This window comes from Mirounga angustirostris, unplaced genomic scaffold (genome assembly GCF_029215605.1).
Source record: "Mirounga angustirostris isolate CCGP_5_RB_7025 unplaced genomic scaffold, mMirAng1.0.hap1 SCAF_2, whole genome shotgun sequence".
Lineage (NCBI taxonomy): Eukaryota > Metazoa > Chordata > Mammalia > Carnivora > Phocidae > Mirounga > Mirounga angustirostris.
This window is the reverse complement of record NW_026991710.1, coordinates 696,707-713,814: the sequence shown is the minus strand read 5'-3', so window position 1 is coordinate 713,814 and position 17,108 is coordinate 696,707. Positions and strand designations below refer to the sequence as shown.

At 59.8% G+C, this 17,108-nt stretch overlaps 1 protein-coding gene across 5 annotated transcripts in view; it reads right to left on the bottom strand.

The window, feature by feature from the left end:
* Window positions 1–2,430: 2,430 nt before the first annotated feature.
* Window positions 2,431–17,108, bottom strand: part of MAEA (macrophage erythroblast attacher, E3 ubiquitin ligase) — a 33,478-nt gene continuing 18,800 nt past the window's right edge. For 3 of the 5 annotated variants that reach the window (XM_045881648.3, XM_064584128.1, XM_045881652.2), the window contains 9 exons: window positions 16,907–17,089; window positions 14,735–14,938; window positions 11,428–11,550; window positions 10,625–10,738; window positions 7,880–7,956; window positions 7,086–7,194; window positions 4,514–4,647; window positions 3,521–3,716; window positions 2,431–3,196 (listed from right to left, as the gene is read on the bottom strand). In XM_045881648.3, the coding sequence (XP_045737604.1) occupies window positions 3,101–3,196; window positions 3,521–3,716; window positions 4,514–4,647; window positions 7,086–7,194; window positions 7,880–7,956; window positions 10,625–10,738; window positions 11,428–11,550; window positions 14,735–14,938; window positions 16,907–17,089 (1,236 nt within the window). In that variant the 3' untranslated portion in view covers window positions 2,431–3,100. The other 2 variants (XM_045881650.3, XM_045881649.3) reach the window with 2 other exon arrangements.

Sequence of the window (17,108 nt, the reverse complement as noted above, 5' to 3'; positions counted from 1 at the left end):
ACAGGACTAGTGTCCTCATAGTAAGGCTGTCTTTCCACACCTACAAAGGGAAGGCCGTCCGCAAGCCAGTGAGAGGCTAGCAACCAATCTACTTCTGGCTTCCAAAACTGTGAGAAAATGTTTTTCTGTTGTTCAAGCACCCCAGTCTGTGGTGGTGTTATGGCAGCCTGAACAGACTAAGACAGTCCCCAAATTGATCTATAGATTCAATGCGATTCCAATTAAAATCTCAGCAAGCTGAGATTTACAAGCTGATTCCAAAACTTATGTGGAAATGCAAGCAAACAGTCAAAACAATTTTGAAAAAGTAGAAACTATATAGAACAAAAAGGGCTCATTTGTACTTTAAAGCTGCAGTGACCCAGATGCTGGGGTGTTGGGGTGAGGACAACCCTAGGGCAGCTAAGCAGAGGAGAGTATCCAGAAATAGACTGAGAGAACTACAGCCTGGGGATTTAGCATTATTTGGTGGAGACAAAAAAGCCTTCAACAAATGATGTTGGAACGACAGGAGGAACACATGGGGGGAAATGGTCCTCAGCCTTTTCCTCACACCACACATGTTCATATTAACGGGTTACAAACCTAAACAAAAGCTAAAACTAAGTCTTCTAGAAGACAGAGGAGAATATGATTCGGACCTTGGAATGGGCAAATATTTCCCAGAACACAAAAAGTCATGAGCCATAAAAGAAAACGTTAACTGAACTTTACTAAAAATAAAACCTCTGCTGGTCAAGTAATAGGCAATAAAGTGCAAATACACGTATCAGACAAAGGATCTCTGCCCCAGATATATAAAGTATTTCTACAAGGAAAATAAAAAGGTCATCCAATAAAAAATGGGCAGAAGACTTGAACAGTTACAGGACTAACTACTCAGCACATCGGAAGGAGCTCAGCATCCTTGGCCATCAGGGAAACACACAGTAAGCCCGCAGAGAGGTGCCGGCACATACCCACCTGAGCAGCTAACGCAAAGAATGACTCCACCAGGTGCTGGCAAAGATGCGGACGAACTGGAACACTCACACACTGCCCACGGGCACGTACACTGTTACCAGCACTTTGGGAAAAGCCTTGGCAGTTGTGAAGGTAAATGTATCACAGCAGCATGACTCAGTTATCCTACTCCCAGACATTTACTCAAGAGAAATGAAAATAATGTCCACGAAGAACTGTTCCAGCAGCGTTCATAGCAGCTTGATTTATAGGAACTAGAAACGACACAAACCCAATGTCCACTGAGGGGAGAACGGACAGCTTGTGGTGCACGTGGCGTGGATTACTCCTCAGCGACGCAGGAGGACCACGGACACACGTAGCCACGGGGATGCACCTGAGGCAGCTGCTGAACCAAGTCAGGCACAAAGGAGCACATCGTCTGTGTTTTGATATACACGAGGGTAAGGCTGACCACCTGTGCTGAGAGAAGTCCCAGTGTTGATTGAACAGCAGAGTGTAGATCGTCTGGGAGGACAGAAGGTACAGCCTCTTGGGCTCTGGGAACGCCGTCTACCTGGGCTTGGTGCTTATACCTGGGACATTTATCAAAACTCATCCCACTGTTTCTTGAGGGCCAGTGTATTCCGATGGGTACAACCGCTACGTCAGTTAAGACCCTCAGGGAGCCAACAGCCAACAGAATGTCTCAAGTCCGAGACGCCCGCCCAGTGCCAAGCGCTGGTGGGGACGCAGGGCAGGTGGAGCTGCGTCCAAGGTGGGCGGGTGTGGGCTAGTACGAGCACTTTGGCCAACAGGCCATCCGTATCTACTGAAGTTAACGTGGGACCCAGCAGCGCCACTCAGAACGTGGGTGTCTGGCAAGTCCCACGTGAGCTCGTTTGTGGCAGCTTCATCTGCAAACAGCCCAAACCTCCCCAGCGTAGCCGGGACCAGTTGCTATGCTCAGCTCACCCTGTGGCTGCCCGCGGCTGCCCCACAGCTGAGCGGCTCCCCCCATGGACGTGGTCCCCGGAATGGACCAGGAGGGACCTGAGGGCAGGAGTGGCGTGTGTGGCTACATGCATGTGCGCACATGCAAGTGTCCTCACGACGTTGGGAAGGAAAAGGGGAGGCGGCACAGATGACGGTCAGAGTGAGGCCGGGGGGCCAGGGCAGCATGGCGGGAGGGCATGGTGGGAAGGAGCCGCTGCCTCCCCGCACCCACCCAGTGCTCTGAGCGGGGGCTCAGCGTGTGGGCCAGGTGCTCACTGGCCGTGGGAGACCCCACTCGGAGGGCCCAGCCACACTGGCTTCCCCTAAAGCAGAGCACAGCGCCCCCCGCGGGCGCTGGAGCAGGACTCTGGGGTGGGGCAACGTGGGGGCCCCAGGACCCACCCTGCCGCGTGGCCGCAGACCGGGGGCCTGGGGTGAGCAGACACCAGCGAGGGCGTTAGGATGCACAGCAGCTTCTACCTCACACAGACATAAGAAATAGAAAACCCTTTTATTAACAGGTTTTACATTTACAGTTTATTAGCTAATCAACATCAACATGCAAAAATAAGCGCTAAATACAAACCTCTACGGGATGGTTTTGTGTAAACTACAATGGTTCATCTGATTTGAAAAGTCATCGGTGGTTACTCGGACTGAACTACTAGTTTCTGTAACGAACAGCATTAGATCTACAGCTACGGAGCCGTCGGCAAGGCCTCTGCAGAACCCGGTCCAGTGGATTTCCACGTGAATACATTCTCAAGCAGGAAATAAGGCGCACGAATGACGTGACATTGAACCTAGCACACCCTAAGCGCCCCCAGGGCGGTGCAGGTGCAGCCCCAGGTGCAGCCCCAGGTGCAGCCCCGCGGGCCGCCGGGCGGGGCGGGCGGAGGAGGCGGGGTCGGGGGCGCGGGAAATACCGCCTCCTGTTTCCGAAGCGGCCGAAGCTCGCTCAGCGGCGGCGGGAAGGTCCCTCTGGAAGGGGAAGGCGGCAGGTAGCTCGCGCGCTTCGGAGTCCTACCGGCGGAAAGGCCGTCCCAAGCACAGGCGTGCGGATCCGACTCCTCCCTTCCTAGGAGTACCCATCGGCGCTCACTGATCTTTGGTCGCAAGAAACAGAAACGCAGGCGGGCGGGGGCGCGCGGGGCGGCCCGGCCTACATGATGTACACCTTCTCGGCTTGGGAGAAGTGGAACACTTCTTTGGTCCTCGGGCAAACGACTTTGTCATCTTGACGGATAGACAACAGAGACTGAAAAACAATGGGGGGGGGGTGCGGCGCATGAGCGCAGGGACCGCGCGCGGGACCTCCCCGGATGCTGCCTCCGGGAGGCCCGCCTGCCTGCGCGCCCTGAACCGGAGGCTTCTCGACCGCCGCCCGGCTCTGCAGGGGCGGCGCAGGGCCGAGCCGCCCGCGCCCGGGACCGCGCCCGGGGACCGCACCCCGCACCCCGCGCAGCTGCCAGGCACCTGGGGCAGACCCTCAGGACGGCCAGGCCCGCCGCCAGCCGCCCTCCCCTTCCGCCCCCCCCCTGCTCCTGCCCCCCCGCCCCCCGCGGCCCCCGCGGCCCCTCACGTTGTAGCCGTAGACGTAGCCGTTGGGCAGCATCATGGGCGGGTTGTTCTCGTTCATCACGTCGCCCGAGATCTTGCAGACCAGGCGCGAGTTGGCGCAGTGGGCCATGGGCAGGGGCTGCGCCAGCTTGTTCAGGGAGCGGCTGCACACGGGGCAGTCGGGGCTCTTGGAGCTGCCGTCCTCCTTGTAGCACTGTCTGTGCTCGCGTTAAGGAAGGGTCGGGGGGGGGGCACCGTGCAGGCTGAGGCCACCCAGGCTGCACGGCAGAAATCAAGCCACAGAAGGGTGGGGGGGGGGGCACCGTGCAGGCTGAGGCCACCCAGGCTGCACGGCAGAAATCAAGCCACAGCCAACACCGCATCCCGCAGGAACAGGGTCTGAGGCCGTGCCCCTCCCAGCCGGGGGACTCCGCCGCCCCCGCCCCGTGCACCTGCCACGTTCTCACGCTCCTGAGCCCGCGCTGCGCCCCATCACACAGATGGCCACGAAAGCCAACAGCCTGGGGTCCCCCGGGGCCCACATGCCGCACTCGAGAGGGACCCTCGGGTGCTGGGGTCCCAACCCCGCAGCTCTCCGGCGGCAGGGGGATGGCCGCTCTGCCACACACAGTTTCAAAGACGCTGGACCGGGGGCGGCCAGGGCTCAGAGCAAGAGAAGTTTGAGGGGACGCTCAGGAATCCCACAGGGAAACTGCCAGAAGGTGCGCCAACACCAGCCTCCGACCCGCGAGCAGTGTGCCAGGCAGCGTCTGGGGCTGCGTGAACGCTCAGCGGGGCTGCGTGCACAGGTTTCCACAGACCAAGGGGAGAGGCTCGGCCCCACCGCCACCCCGAGGGCCTGAGACGGAGACCCCACAACACAAACCGAGAGCACAGGTCTCAAGGTGGGAGGGGTGCAGCACCTGCTTGCTCGCTGGAGGGCAGAGGACCCCAGACAGGGACCACGGCTAAGGAGGGCGGGGCACGCGGGCGCCCTTGCCCGCCAGAAGGATACGGTGTCTTTATCGCCGAGAGGCCGGCCTGCAGCGTGAGGGTGAACACAGAGTTGTTCCCCAGCTGGTGTAGCCGGTAGTTGTCGTACCGGAACTGCTGGATCAGCATCCGCCACCGGGCGGGGTCCAGCAGGTCCTGGAAGAGACAGGGCAGAGCGGTGCTGGGGACGGCACAGTGCCGTCCCCGACAAGAACACACAAGAAACCCTTCCCACGCCGGCCCGGGCCCCACGAACCCGCGCCCACCGGCCACAGAGCAGTGCGGGGCGCCTGCAGCCTGGACTCCCGAGTCCACGTAAGGACCGCCGCCACGTGGTCTGCGTGGACACAGATGCTCAAGGGTTGGGGGGGGCCTGTGGCCTCACGGCAGGAAGGGAACACAGTGGGCCGAAGAACAGCACTGAGGTCTCGGGGGGAAAAGTCTCACTCCAGAACCTCAGGCCTGGTCATTGTGTGTGTCCCCGGGCTTCCCAGGTTCAGAGTCAACAAGAGAAGGGAGGGGAGGGCGCATGCCAGCACGAGGGAAACTCTGCACGTCAAGCACTGGGGTCAGGGCCCCACACTGAGGGAGGAAGCGTGGGCACCCCCGTTCAGCGGGGCTCCACAGGCAGACATCACGCTTAACTCCAACATTACAAAAACACAACTTTAATGTCGTTTTTATCGAAGCAAAGTCCACAGAGGACCAAGCCCAGAGTCCAGAGGCTCCGCATCCCCCCTCCCTGAGACCCCTGGCCTTGGGCCTCTGGTGCGGCCACCTCTCCCTGACCAGGGCACGTCGTCCTGCTTCTCGTGTGACCCACTGAGACACACCTGCCACAGGGGGTGAGGGCTCTGTCCCCGCCCCAGCACTGCCCTTCAGGGTCCCGTGCCCCCACCCGGCGCCATCCCCTCTGTGTGCACCCTGGCCTTCCTCCGGTGTGCCATCCGTGTCCAGGTACGAGGCTGTGCGTCGATGGGTTGTGCCTGTCCCCCGCCGGCCTTGGCTCCACAATGGCTGCGTGGCTTCTCTTCACGCCACTTCGGTGCCTCCAAGGGCCGGCCCTCCGGCTCGGACGGAGCACTGGCCTCGCTCTTCGCAAGTGGGACGCCTCGCTCCCCAGGGCAGGCCCTGACTGCACCTCTCACAAAGCTTCTCCAGAGCAGGGAAGAGAGACCGAAGAGGCTGCCAGCTGAAGTTCGGTCTCACTCCGGCAAGATCCCTGTGGCCGGAGGGCTGATTATAGGACGTTCCGACACCACAGAGCTGTGCTGAGTCCAGTCTCGGGGGACACGCTTCCAGCCACCCTGCAGACGGCCTGTGGCCGAGCACTCCAGCCAGCGGGGGTGCCCCTGGGCAGAACCCACCATCACGGCTCAGGGAACAAGCCCGGCTCAGCCCACAGGGAAGGCAGTTTACTTCAGTCCTTCGGGGGATGGGCTGGCAGCCGGGGACGACACCGTGGTTGAGCGTCTTGTGTCCCCCACTGTTGACGTTGTCGGCAGGTGGACCTCCGGGCCCACAGGGTCCTGAGGGTGGGGTCTTCAGGAACTAGTTTCCTCATAAGAACACACAGGAGGAAGAGCCCCCCGCAACCTTGCCAGTGCCCTGATCTCGGGCTTCCCGACCCGAGCCTGTGGGATTCTGTCACAGCAGCCCAGACAGACGACAGAAAACTGAGGGAGGGACTGAGCCACAAACACCTAAGACGTGGACGCGGCTGGGAGGGCCCCAGTCTCCAGCAAGAGCGGGCCTGTCATAGGTGGCAGAGAGCCCGGCCGCAGCGGGGGAAGGCGGTGCCTGTGTACGAGGACACTGGACCTGGGGCTGCAGCGTCCCAGGCAAGCGGCTGGAGGTGCACCTAGCTTCTCTGCAAGCCTTTCCACTAAACGAGCGGACAGAAAACGGACCTCGGAGTGGGACTGCTCGTCTAAAGAAAGCAAAACTTGATGATCTGGGAACTTCCATCTGTGTTGCGAAAAACGAGAAAGCTGCTCAGAGAGAACACTAAGGTCAGAGCCAAGCGAGCCTTTCTAAGGACACCAGGGCGGGCGTGACCAAGGGCTGATGGCCAAGGGGCCCCCAAGGGCGAGGAGCCAGGAGGAATGGGGGAAGGCTGCTGAACTCCTAGGTTCTCCAGGACGGCACCGTGAGCAGTTCAGCTGCAAACATCTGACAGTTTTCAAGACAAGGGAAGAAGGACCCCAAAGGCGGATCAGAGATTACCAGGGCTGCCCCGAGGTTTCCAAAGGGGGGCCGGACACCGGACACACTGCCCTGGCAACGCCGAGCAGGCTGGCTAGTGATGCTGCGTGACCACGCCCGCCCAGACCCCACGTGGACCCCCAAGGCCAAGGGGAGCAGGGGAGAGAGGACGGAGGTCAGGAAGAACACTGGCAGCGAGGGAGACAGGGAGGGCGACAGGTGGAGGCACTCAGAGCTGAAGTCCCTCCTAGGCTGAAACCTCTCATGTGCGGTTCTGACCCAAGCTCCTCACCGGCAACAGGGAGCAAGAAGACGGCAAAAGCCCACATGGGGTGCTGGTCACACACCCAGGCCCTCCCCAGCCCCGGGGGCCCACAGGCATGGCTTACCTTGTAGGGCGAGATGTGTGTGTCTGGTGGGAAGGCCAGCATGCCCATGACCTGGCGGACCTCATCCAGCTGGCTCCCTTCGGCCTGACTGAAGTGCTTTCTCGCGTGTCTAGAAAACATTTCAGGTCGTCTGAGTTTGCCTTTTTACCTTCAAGAATCTATGCGCAGCACATGCCACACCCTCAGTACCAAGTAAGCCCCATCTCGTGTGACCTGGGCCAGGGTCTGCCACAGCTCAGCGAGGCGAGGGTCCCCCTCCTCAAGGGGAACAGGGAGGGGGACGAGGCTCGAGGCACCAAGCACAGAACCCCATGCAGAAAACACCCAGAGGCAGTGGCCCAAGCCCTTCCAAGTGACCCTGGTGGACGTGAACCCAAACCCCGACGACACAGCCCTGGGAGGACCCAGAGACAGTCCGGTTCTCCCAGTGCTGCAATAAGTCCCCATCCAACTCTCAGAGACACAGAGCCCACCCCCCACCCCTGGGGTGCACAGACTGGGCTCGAGCCGGGCCTTCCTGCACTGCCTGCACCTGAGAGGGAACCCATGCTCCCATACCCGCATACCAGCCTCCTTCCCAAAGGCTCCCCCTGCCCACCCCAGGGCCAGCACCATTCTGGGGTGGGTGGACACAGCCGTAGAACCAGGGGCCCTGAGCCCACACGTTAAGTCGGCCTCGTGCTCTCTGTCCGGTCAGGGCAGACCTGCTGGACACTCCACACTTCATCCCCTAGAGCCCTTCAGAAGGCCTGCCCCATGAAGTCAAGGAGGCCGTCTGCCCCCTCTCCACGTACCTCACGGCGTCTAGTCTCTTGTTCTGCCGGATGAGCTCAATGAACTCCTGAATCCTCAGGCTAAACTCCAGGCAACTCTGGGGGTAAAGACAAGACCAGGCTTGGGGAGGGTCGCCACAGAGCCATGCCCACGGGCTGACCCCTCCAGACCAGCTGGACACTGCACACTCCGCCAAGGAAGCTTAGAGCCACCGGGGAGGTGGGTCTGATACCCAAACTGTAACTTCAGCCTGCAGTCAACGCTCTCCTGGCTCTGACGGCACCCGGGCCCAGCGCTCTTGCCGCAGCAGGCCCTGAGCGCGTACCCACCGGCCAGGCGTGGGAACGAGTCACCCGGAGGAGGCTGCAGGGCGTCAGCCACTTGGAGGGCGTGAGACGTGACTTCCCACGTGAAACAAGGGAGCCCAAGAAGACAAGTTTCCAACCCCTTTACAAGGACCAAGCAGCTCTCTGGATTCTGTCTCAGGGTCATAAAGGTATAAAAGCGTGGGGACGTGCCCTCAGAGCCTCAGATGGCCTCAGAACCCCGTGTGGCACACATTCCACCCCAACCTGCTCTGGGAGAGGGAGGCCAGCCCCAGCGTGAGGCCCTGACCCTGGTGGGAGGAGAGGCTGCTGGGAGGTGGCGCCTCACAGAGGAGCGGGAGCGGGAGCAAGGCACGCAGAGCCGGTGAGAGAACCCAGGCCCCTGAGCAGGGACGCGGGGTGGGGATGAGGTGGGGACAGTCCGCGGGGACGCCTGGGGAGAATGTTCCAGGCAGAGGAAGAGCCAGTTCAAAGGCCCTGGGGAGGGTGGGCGGAACCGGGAGGAGCGCAGAGCTGGTGAGAGCCGTCCAAGCACAGCGGAAGCCCCAGGGTTTGCGGAGGTCGCGAGGGCGCGAGAGGTCTGGGGCGGCGGCTGCTAGAGGACGCATTGCTGTGCCAGTCGGCTGCGTGTCTGACAGGCATCTGTCCAAACACGGCACGTGCGGCTCTGAGGGGACGCTAGCAGGGTGCGCCACCAGCGGGATCATTTGTATGGAAGCCCCAATGCTAACTCTGCAACTGTAGCCATGTCAGTCCAATTTGGGCTCAAACTCTTGTGGCTGGGGATGGGGGAAAGCAGGCAAAGTTAACTTTCGTAACCTAAGACGAAAACTGGATTATTTTACAAAGATGATAATTTAGAAAACACTAGGTATTTCCAACCAGATACAGAATACGTGGAATTAACAGAACAAGAAAAAAATCTCTGCGTTTTCCACTCATTTGCCATTTTGCCTTCCACAGCACCTGGATCACAAGATGACGTGGACAGATAGTCTACGAGGCAAGTCTGTCAGTCAACCCCAAACGTCTAACCCTTACGCTCAGGTTTACCAGTCACGTGGACGGCTCCCACCCGAGCCTCCAAGCGTGTGCACTGGCGTTCTGATGAAGCAGCTCAGCCAGGCCCCTGGGAGGGCGCCCTCCACCAAGCCCCCAGCCCTGTTCCAGGGACACGAGGGTGCAGCACACGGGCCGATGGGACCTACCTTGGGGCCCACCCGGCCGTCAGAGGCAGAGTTGCAAGAGAGCCACCTACCTGGTGCCCAACACGGCCACACCACAGGTGTGCAGAGCAAGGTGTGTTTCCCTGCCCCGGCCCCCTCCTCCCCTGCCCTCTGCACCAAGGCGGCAGTCTGTCCTGACCCCCGCTGGACGGAGCCGAGGCCATGTGCTGAGCGTCAGCACAAACCAGCCCCAGTGATGAGTTCCCTTCCAAGGCCAGACCAGCAAGAGGCGAGGGGCAGAGAGCAGCGGGGAGATGCCCTGCCTGCCTCCCCAGGGCACCGGGCGGTCGCCGCTTCCGTGTTCAGGGGACGCCAGGGGCTCTACCAGCAGCAGGAAGCCCCCAAGTGGGCATTCCAGACGAACAAAGTCCTGGTAAAGTCCCCACGACTAACATGTCTAAACGTGTCCCACCACTGTCACAGCTCTGCTCTAGCAGGTGACCTTCCAGACAAATACATGTGTACCAAAACCTAGGTACTCAGGCTCAAACATAAAATACCACGATTCCAGGTAGTCACGCCAAGCACGGAGGGCTGAACACACCCTTCCCGCTCTAGCCGGGGGGGCCTGGAGCAGTCACGTTCGTGACCATTTGGCTGTCCCCACACGCAGCGCGCGTATTGTTGCTTCGGCTGTCCTTAAGCATCTGGAGACAGGAGTCAACCCAACAGATATTCACCGGTCACCTTACAAGTTTTTTCCAGCTATGGGAGACTTGGTCTCAGTTTCTTTTCTTGCCTAGAGTCTCACGACTGACGCGAGGGATCCGTGGTTGTCGGGCACAGCCCCCCCCGGCGTCTGTCCCCTCCCCGGCCTGCGTGTGTGAGCTCATGAGTGTAGGCACACGTGTGCACACTGTCTGGGCACGCTGGGGCCCCACTCTGTCCAGCTGACATGTTACAACAAGCACGTTCTCAGGTCATTAGCTGGTCTTCCCAACACATTTTGGGATGGCTAGTTACACTCTCTCCAGTTGAATGGCCAGCTGGCGTGGATCCGGCCGCCCGCCCTCCCGCTCCCACAGCGGCTGCGCGGCCCCGCCTGGACCCGGCTGTGCAGCGTGCCCTCGCCAAGCAGCAGTGTTGACTGGAGGCAGCAGGGCTTGCAGAAACCACCTGTCGGGACGGGGGCCTGCTTTCCTTCTGACCTGGTTCCCACCGTGTGGCACAGCTGTGGGGGCTGGAGCAGGAGAGCAGGGTGAGTGTTACATACCAATTCTGGCTTTCCTTTTATGGTTTCCATACCAAGATCCTCACTCTCTTTAGGGGAGCCACTGGCCACTCTACTTTTCCGTCCCGTCTTCGCGTCGTGCTCGCTTTGGCGGCCCTGAGTGGCAGAGAGCGTCACCCTTGGCTGGTGACTATGTGCACACGACAAGCTCAACCGGGGAGAGGTTAAAGGCACTCGGTTTAGAAAACAGAAAACAAACAGTTTTTCTAACGGAGGCAGGGGAAGGTTAATAGAAGTTAAACATTTCTGCAAGCCCCAGGTGACAACACCTTTCAGTAAGCATGTTTAGATTCTCTAGGTCATGACTAAGGATCTGTTCTGGAAGCTGCCGTGGGTCTCAAGAAAAGCTGTACTGGAGAGGATCCCAGCCTAGAACTCTGCACTGTTGCAGGTGGACAGCACTTCTGGACCGGGCTTTCCTGCATCAGTGACTGAGGGGTCGGGGGCAGGACGGACCCAGCAGCGGGCGGCTAACAAGCTGAGCACACGCGGGCAGTCGGCACCTCGCTCCTTCAGAACCCCATGCTCAGAACACTTGTCCAAACCATAATGCAGAAGTGGGTGCACTTTTTAGGGATTTCACCTCAAACCCAAACTCCACGACCAAAAAATAACCCCGAACTCACACCAAACCCAACAACCCCCCCGTCTCAACCAGAAGCACAGAACTCTGAACCAACAGGTGCAGGCGCGTTGGTTGCGGGCAGGTGCTTGCCCCGCCCAGAGCACCCCCCGCACACCCCCCCGGGCACCCTGCCACAGCCCCACCCCGGGTGCCCGCACACCTTCATCTTGCGCAGCCGGGACTTGTTGTCGTGACACCAGGCCAGGCAGGTGGCCGTCTCGCGCCTCTCCAGGGACTCCTCCACTTCTTTGGCCGTCAGGAACATCTCGATGTTCACTAAGTCCTTAGGGGAAGGAAGCGGTGTGCGCTCAGAGCACTGGACACCCGGACCCCAGCCCCAAGTCCACTGATGCCCCCCACGCCCTAGCACACCCCACCCGGCCAGCTCCGGGGCTCCCTCCCTGAGCGCCACCCCCCCATGCCCCAGCACACCCCACCCGGCCAGCTCCGGGGCTCCTCCAGGGCCAGGACGAGGGGCAGGCCCGCAGCGGGAAGGCACGGCAAAGCATTCAGATACAGTCTCCCAAGCTAAAACCCCAATCCAGAACCTTACCCCCCACCCCAGCAGCAGCCTGACCCCATTCCACCCCTTCACAATCAGGCCTGGGAACCCCGGCAACCGGTACCCTCGTTTTTATTTTGTGTATTTTCCTCTGAAGATGTATTTTGAGATTCTGAGAAGGAGCAGAGAGGGCCGGTGGGGGGGGCAGGGCCGTGTCTCTGCTGCCGTTTGCTCTTCTCCCCCGTTTCTCTGATGCCTGTGGAGCCGCATCTACTGAGCTCTGGAGGATCCAGGCAGGGCCAGGGACCCGGGGTCACGACACCCACACGGTGCCCAGGGCCTGCCAGTCCCCAGCAAGCGGCTGGCCGTGGAGGCGGGAAGAGATGGTGGACGCCTGCACACCACCCAAGGGGGGGAAGCCATTGGAAAACAAATTTCAGAGGGTGTCTCCCCCATCCGGAACTAAAGACCAGCTTCTCAGCGACGGAGGGGAAGCATCCAACACAAAGATCCCTTGAATCCTCTGCGGCCAGTGGGCGCGCGCAGTGCGGCCGCCGTGTTCCTGCGACCGTTCCTGTGGCCCGCAGGCAGCCCCACTCGGGGCCCCGCCCCACGGCAAAGCGCAGCACAGGGCAGCCTTCCTGCCGTGCTGTCTCCACCTCAGGTCGCCCTGGGCCAACCGAGTCAGGAGCCCACCACAGAACTTGCAGTGTCTGGAGAAGGACCACCGTCCCTCTGCTGAGTGCAGCGCAAGGCAGGAGCTTTCAAGGAAAAGGAAGCACCGCGAAAGCCAGCAACGCATCTACGCCCGCAGTAAGCAGTACGTGAGGGCCAACGATGCCCCCGTTAAAACCAGACGTTCATACAAAACTCACAGGGAGAAATACTCATCAGAGCGCCGTTCCGCGCGACCGGGGGCCAGCCAGCACAGACACTGCGCGGGCCCCGACCCGAAGGGCAAGGGGTGTACCGCCGTCAGGGTCGGTGCCGGCCAACGACCGGCGAGCTCGCCGGCTCCGTACACCAGCTCAGCGGCAGGCAGGCCGGGCTGGGCCACGCAAGGGCCTCTCCACCCAAGTCTCCCGGAGCCCCCAGACGGATCCCCAACCTCACTAGGCCTGGCCGTCACGCAGGGGTGGGCCTCCCCGGTCTTCCTGGCCCCCCACCCCCCACCCTCCTGACATGAGCTCTGGCAGTAAGTGCTGGGCACGGAGGCGCCAAGTCATCTCAGAGATCCGCTGGCTGTTCTGGTGAACCACTTTTTTGGCCGTCTCTCTGGCATTTTCTTCTCTTTTCTAGAACCTTCCTGCAGGGAAATGCTGGGTCTCCTACATGAGGATCATCTTTCTCTCCTATTTCCCATTTCTGGTTTTCAGTTTTGCTCTGAATTCTGAGGCAGCCTCTCCTGCCTGCACCTCAGGGTCCACCCGTCCTGGGTCTGCGCAGCCTCAGGGTTTGGCTCTTTGCCATCTTTTTCTTTTCCACCCATGGTGCCTCGGATGTCCACGGACCCTGGGGTGTGGGAGTCACACCAGAAGTGTTAAACCAGATGACGGGAAATCACACCAATCAGGGGTCGCCCCACATGAGACGCCAGCACCGTGATTTCTCATGCAGATGGACACGAAGACGCCACCGGGGATAGGCCTCTCCTCCAGGACCAAGGCTCTGCGTGGGGCACACAGCCCCCATCTGGGCTGACCCGGTGCACGCTCTCTCCGTGGCGTTGGACAAACAGAAGTTTTAAATGTGAATGAACCCTGATACATCAGCCTCTTCATTGGTGACAGCACCCCATCCGATCGTCAGGAGCCCTCACCCCACCCCAAGGACCTGAGGTTCCCCCTGTGCTTGCTTCTAGAAGCAATCTTAATTTCTAACCAAAGCTGTGAAGCTGGGGCTTCCACATGGGAATCTCGCAGTGCCCCCTTCACAGGGTGTCCCAGGTCGCACCACCGCCATCACACAGAACAGCTTCCCACAGGCCTCCTGGCTCCCCCATGCCCCCCCGTACTCTGTTCTGCACAGAGCAACCAGAGTGAGCCCGTTAAAGCAATGCTTCCAACTCAACCCCCCTACTGCACACCCATCTCAGTTGAGGGGAAGCCCTTCCACTCTATGAGTTTTGCACATGCTCAGACCCCCACACCCCAGTACAGGGCAGCTCCCAGGCCTGTCCCGGGACCCTCCCCTCATCTCTGCAAGCCCACCCCAACCAACCTTCTGGAAATCACCAGCCCTCCTGCCCTTTTGCTCTACATGCACCCCTGGAAACCGTCCTGTTTGACCTCCTGCCTCTGTCCCCTTCAAAGCACACGTTCCTCAAGGCTAGGAGCATCTGGCCACACCCTCACAGGGGCAGGAAGAGAGGAGTGCGGGCTATCTGTGGGCACCCATGTGACCCCTGCAGATGCACGGCTGTGCCAGGGAAAACACAATGACCAGGGAGCCCATCAATCAGGTACACGCTGGCCATGCTGGGCAGGGCAGGAGGGGGTGGGAGGAGCAGGGCCGAGGGACCACTGGGTGCAGAGTGGAGACCGGTGGGCCGGGGAGGTGGACACTGCCCGAGAGCAGAGGGGCAGCCCGAAGGCTGAAGAAAGGTGCGCATGGGTCTGTGAAGCCCTGGTAAGGGGAGGGAGGGCACTGGACGCCTTCACCACTGCCGAGCAGCCTTCCTCCCGAAGCTCCATGCTTAACTGGCTTGCCCACGCACTGAAGGCCAGAGCATCGTCTGTGTCTACAGACGGGTGGAAAACGCACCCTCCCCTGGGCACCAGTAAAAACAGTCACGGGAGGGCGGGTACTGAGTGGGAACGACCCCTCCCATGGGCTTCCCGTTAGAACAGGCTGCAAGCGAGAAGCACCCAGAGCCGTCGCCGTGGTTCAAACACACTAGACCTGGGGCATGTGTGCGTGATCAGGGAGGCCCGCCCCCGGAGGCGGCAAGAGGCCGCGCGCCCACCTCGACGCCACTCTGCCGGGCCAGCTTCACAGCCGTGTTGTAGTACCCACAACGCAGCAGGTGCTCCACCATCATGCGGTCCATGCGCTTCTTCTTCCACAGGCTGGCCGCCGCCGGCTGGTCACTGCTGTGCTCCTTGAGGTGCTCGATCCTGCGCTTGCACAGCTTGGCGCTCTCGTCCTCGGCCTGGATGGACTCCACCGCCTGAGACGCAAGCACACAGGGGTTCAGGGTGGGACGGTGACCCGGCTGCCCCTACCCTCACCCTCACGAACAGGGCGACACGGGGGGGATGTCCCCGGGCTGGGCGACGGAAGCAAAAGGGGGAGTCGTCCCCCCCCCGCCCACCGCCCCAGGCCGGTTTGGCTGCACCTGTCATTACCCAGAGGCAAGTCAACACCTACCACTCTGGGTCTGCACCTTCTTTTCAGCAATGTCACCTTTTACTTTACGGAGTCTGGAGCTATGCTGCCACATGTGCATAATTTTAAATTTGTTACAGCTTCCTGATTAATTAAACCATCTGTTGTTATTTTGCGACTTTCTTTTATAATACTTTTTCCCTCAAAGTCAAGTTTGTTCAAAATTAATACAGCTCCGCAGACGTGTTCTGTATCGGCGCTGGCCGGACAGCAGCCAACCGTCCAGCACCTGACATGTAGTCAGTGCCGCCGAGGGGCCGCATCGCAGGCTGATTCACCGTGGCGTCCACCTGGCTGGCGGTGCGCAGGCCCACCCGGCTCCCTGGCCGGCCCGCCTTTCCCTCGAGCACACGCCACGGCTTTCTGGCTGCCAGGGTATTTGTCGCTCCTTTGGAAGTGGTTTTCTTCATCCAGCTGCTTTTAAGATTTTTCTCTTTTCAGTTTCACGATGTGCAGTCCTAGGTTTATTTTTATTTATCCATCAGTTCTGAAACTCTCGGCCACTCTTCCCGTGCCCTCTTGACTTTGGTTGAACACGGTCTCCACTCTAGTCTCTGAGGCTTCCCACCCTCTTATGTAGTCCTGTGTTTTTAGCTCTGTGTGCGGCTAGAATTTCTAGGTAATTTCCTCATGCCTACCTTCCAGCTCACAAATTCTCTCTTGAGCTTTGTCTGATTGTTAAATGTTAAAAAGTGTGTTATAAAAGCAAACATTTGAGTTTTTCATTTCGGTTATTATACTTTTAATTTCTTGAAGTTTTATTTGGTTTATTTTAAACTCCCAATCACGCTATATACTTTATGTCCCCTGCAACGATTCTCAGCTGTCTGTTTACTCTTCAGACGCAGTCAAGTCTGGTCCCTGATAATCTCTACGTCTGAAATCTGGGCAGTGTCTATTGTCTCTGTCGCACCTCAACCACAGCATCCTGTGCACCTGGCGATCCTCCGTCAGACCCCTAACGCTCTGACGGACGGTGTCCTCCCCCTGAGAAGTGCACTTGGTGAGGCCCCACCAGCTGGGACCACTTACACCAGGCTGAAGAGAAGGGTCCTGGCTCCCCCGGTGTTCTGAAACGGGCCGTGATGCTCTGCCACAGCGCGTCCACTCCTGGGGCACCCCCACCTGACACGGACCGCCACCAGGTCCCACCACCAGCCTTGGCCTCCCCCTGCCCCCCAGCTGGCCCCGGGCACTGGCCAGCAAGGCAGCCATGGGTCCTGCCCTCCTCGCCTCTTGGCCCCTGCCGTCCAATTCTGGTGATAAACTTTCGTCTCATGAGCCCTTTGATACGTTCAGTAAGACGCTGTAAAGTATCTTGCTGCGTTCTCTGGGTTATTCGGTGGGTGCAGCAGTGCACCCTACCTCCCTCTCCCAGAAATGAGAAATTTCCTACATGAAGCTTTGAGGGGAAATTCTAAAAGGAGTAAATCATCTGCCTCCTATCTGCGCTTGGGACACTCTGGAGTGAGGACAACCCAGCCCTGCAGGAACAGGAGCATGGGACTGGAAGCAAGCCTCCAGCCCCACAGGGGCTGCAGAGCACAGACAGCATGGAGGGACGCGCCTTGCCCACACTCTGGCCGTAGGAGCCCACCTCCCCATCGCAGGGCTGCCTGGTCTCCGCTGTGTCCCGGCTCCCACAGAAGACAGCCCCTTTTGGGGAATGCCTGGGTACATGGGAAGGCTGGGCCGCTGGACCCACGCTACGGCCCACGCACAGGCAGGACGGTCCAGAAGCCACACCGACCTTCCTCTTGAGGACGCTGAGCTTCTCCACCACACCATCCAGAAGGCTGACCACGGAGTCCACAGCGGGGCAGCTGCTCAAGGTCTTCTCCAGCTCAGCCACCACCATGGTGACGTGGCTCGTCTCTCGGTCAATGTTTTTCTGAGCAGCCCGAAAGCGTTTATTCAGTGTTTCGTAGGGCACCTGGAGAAGGGAGGTAATT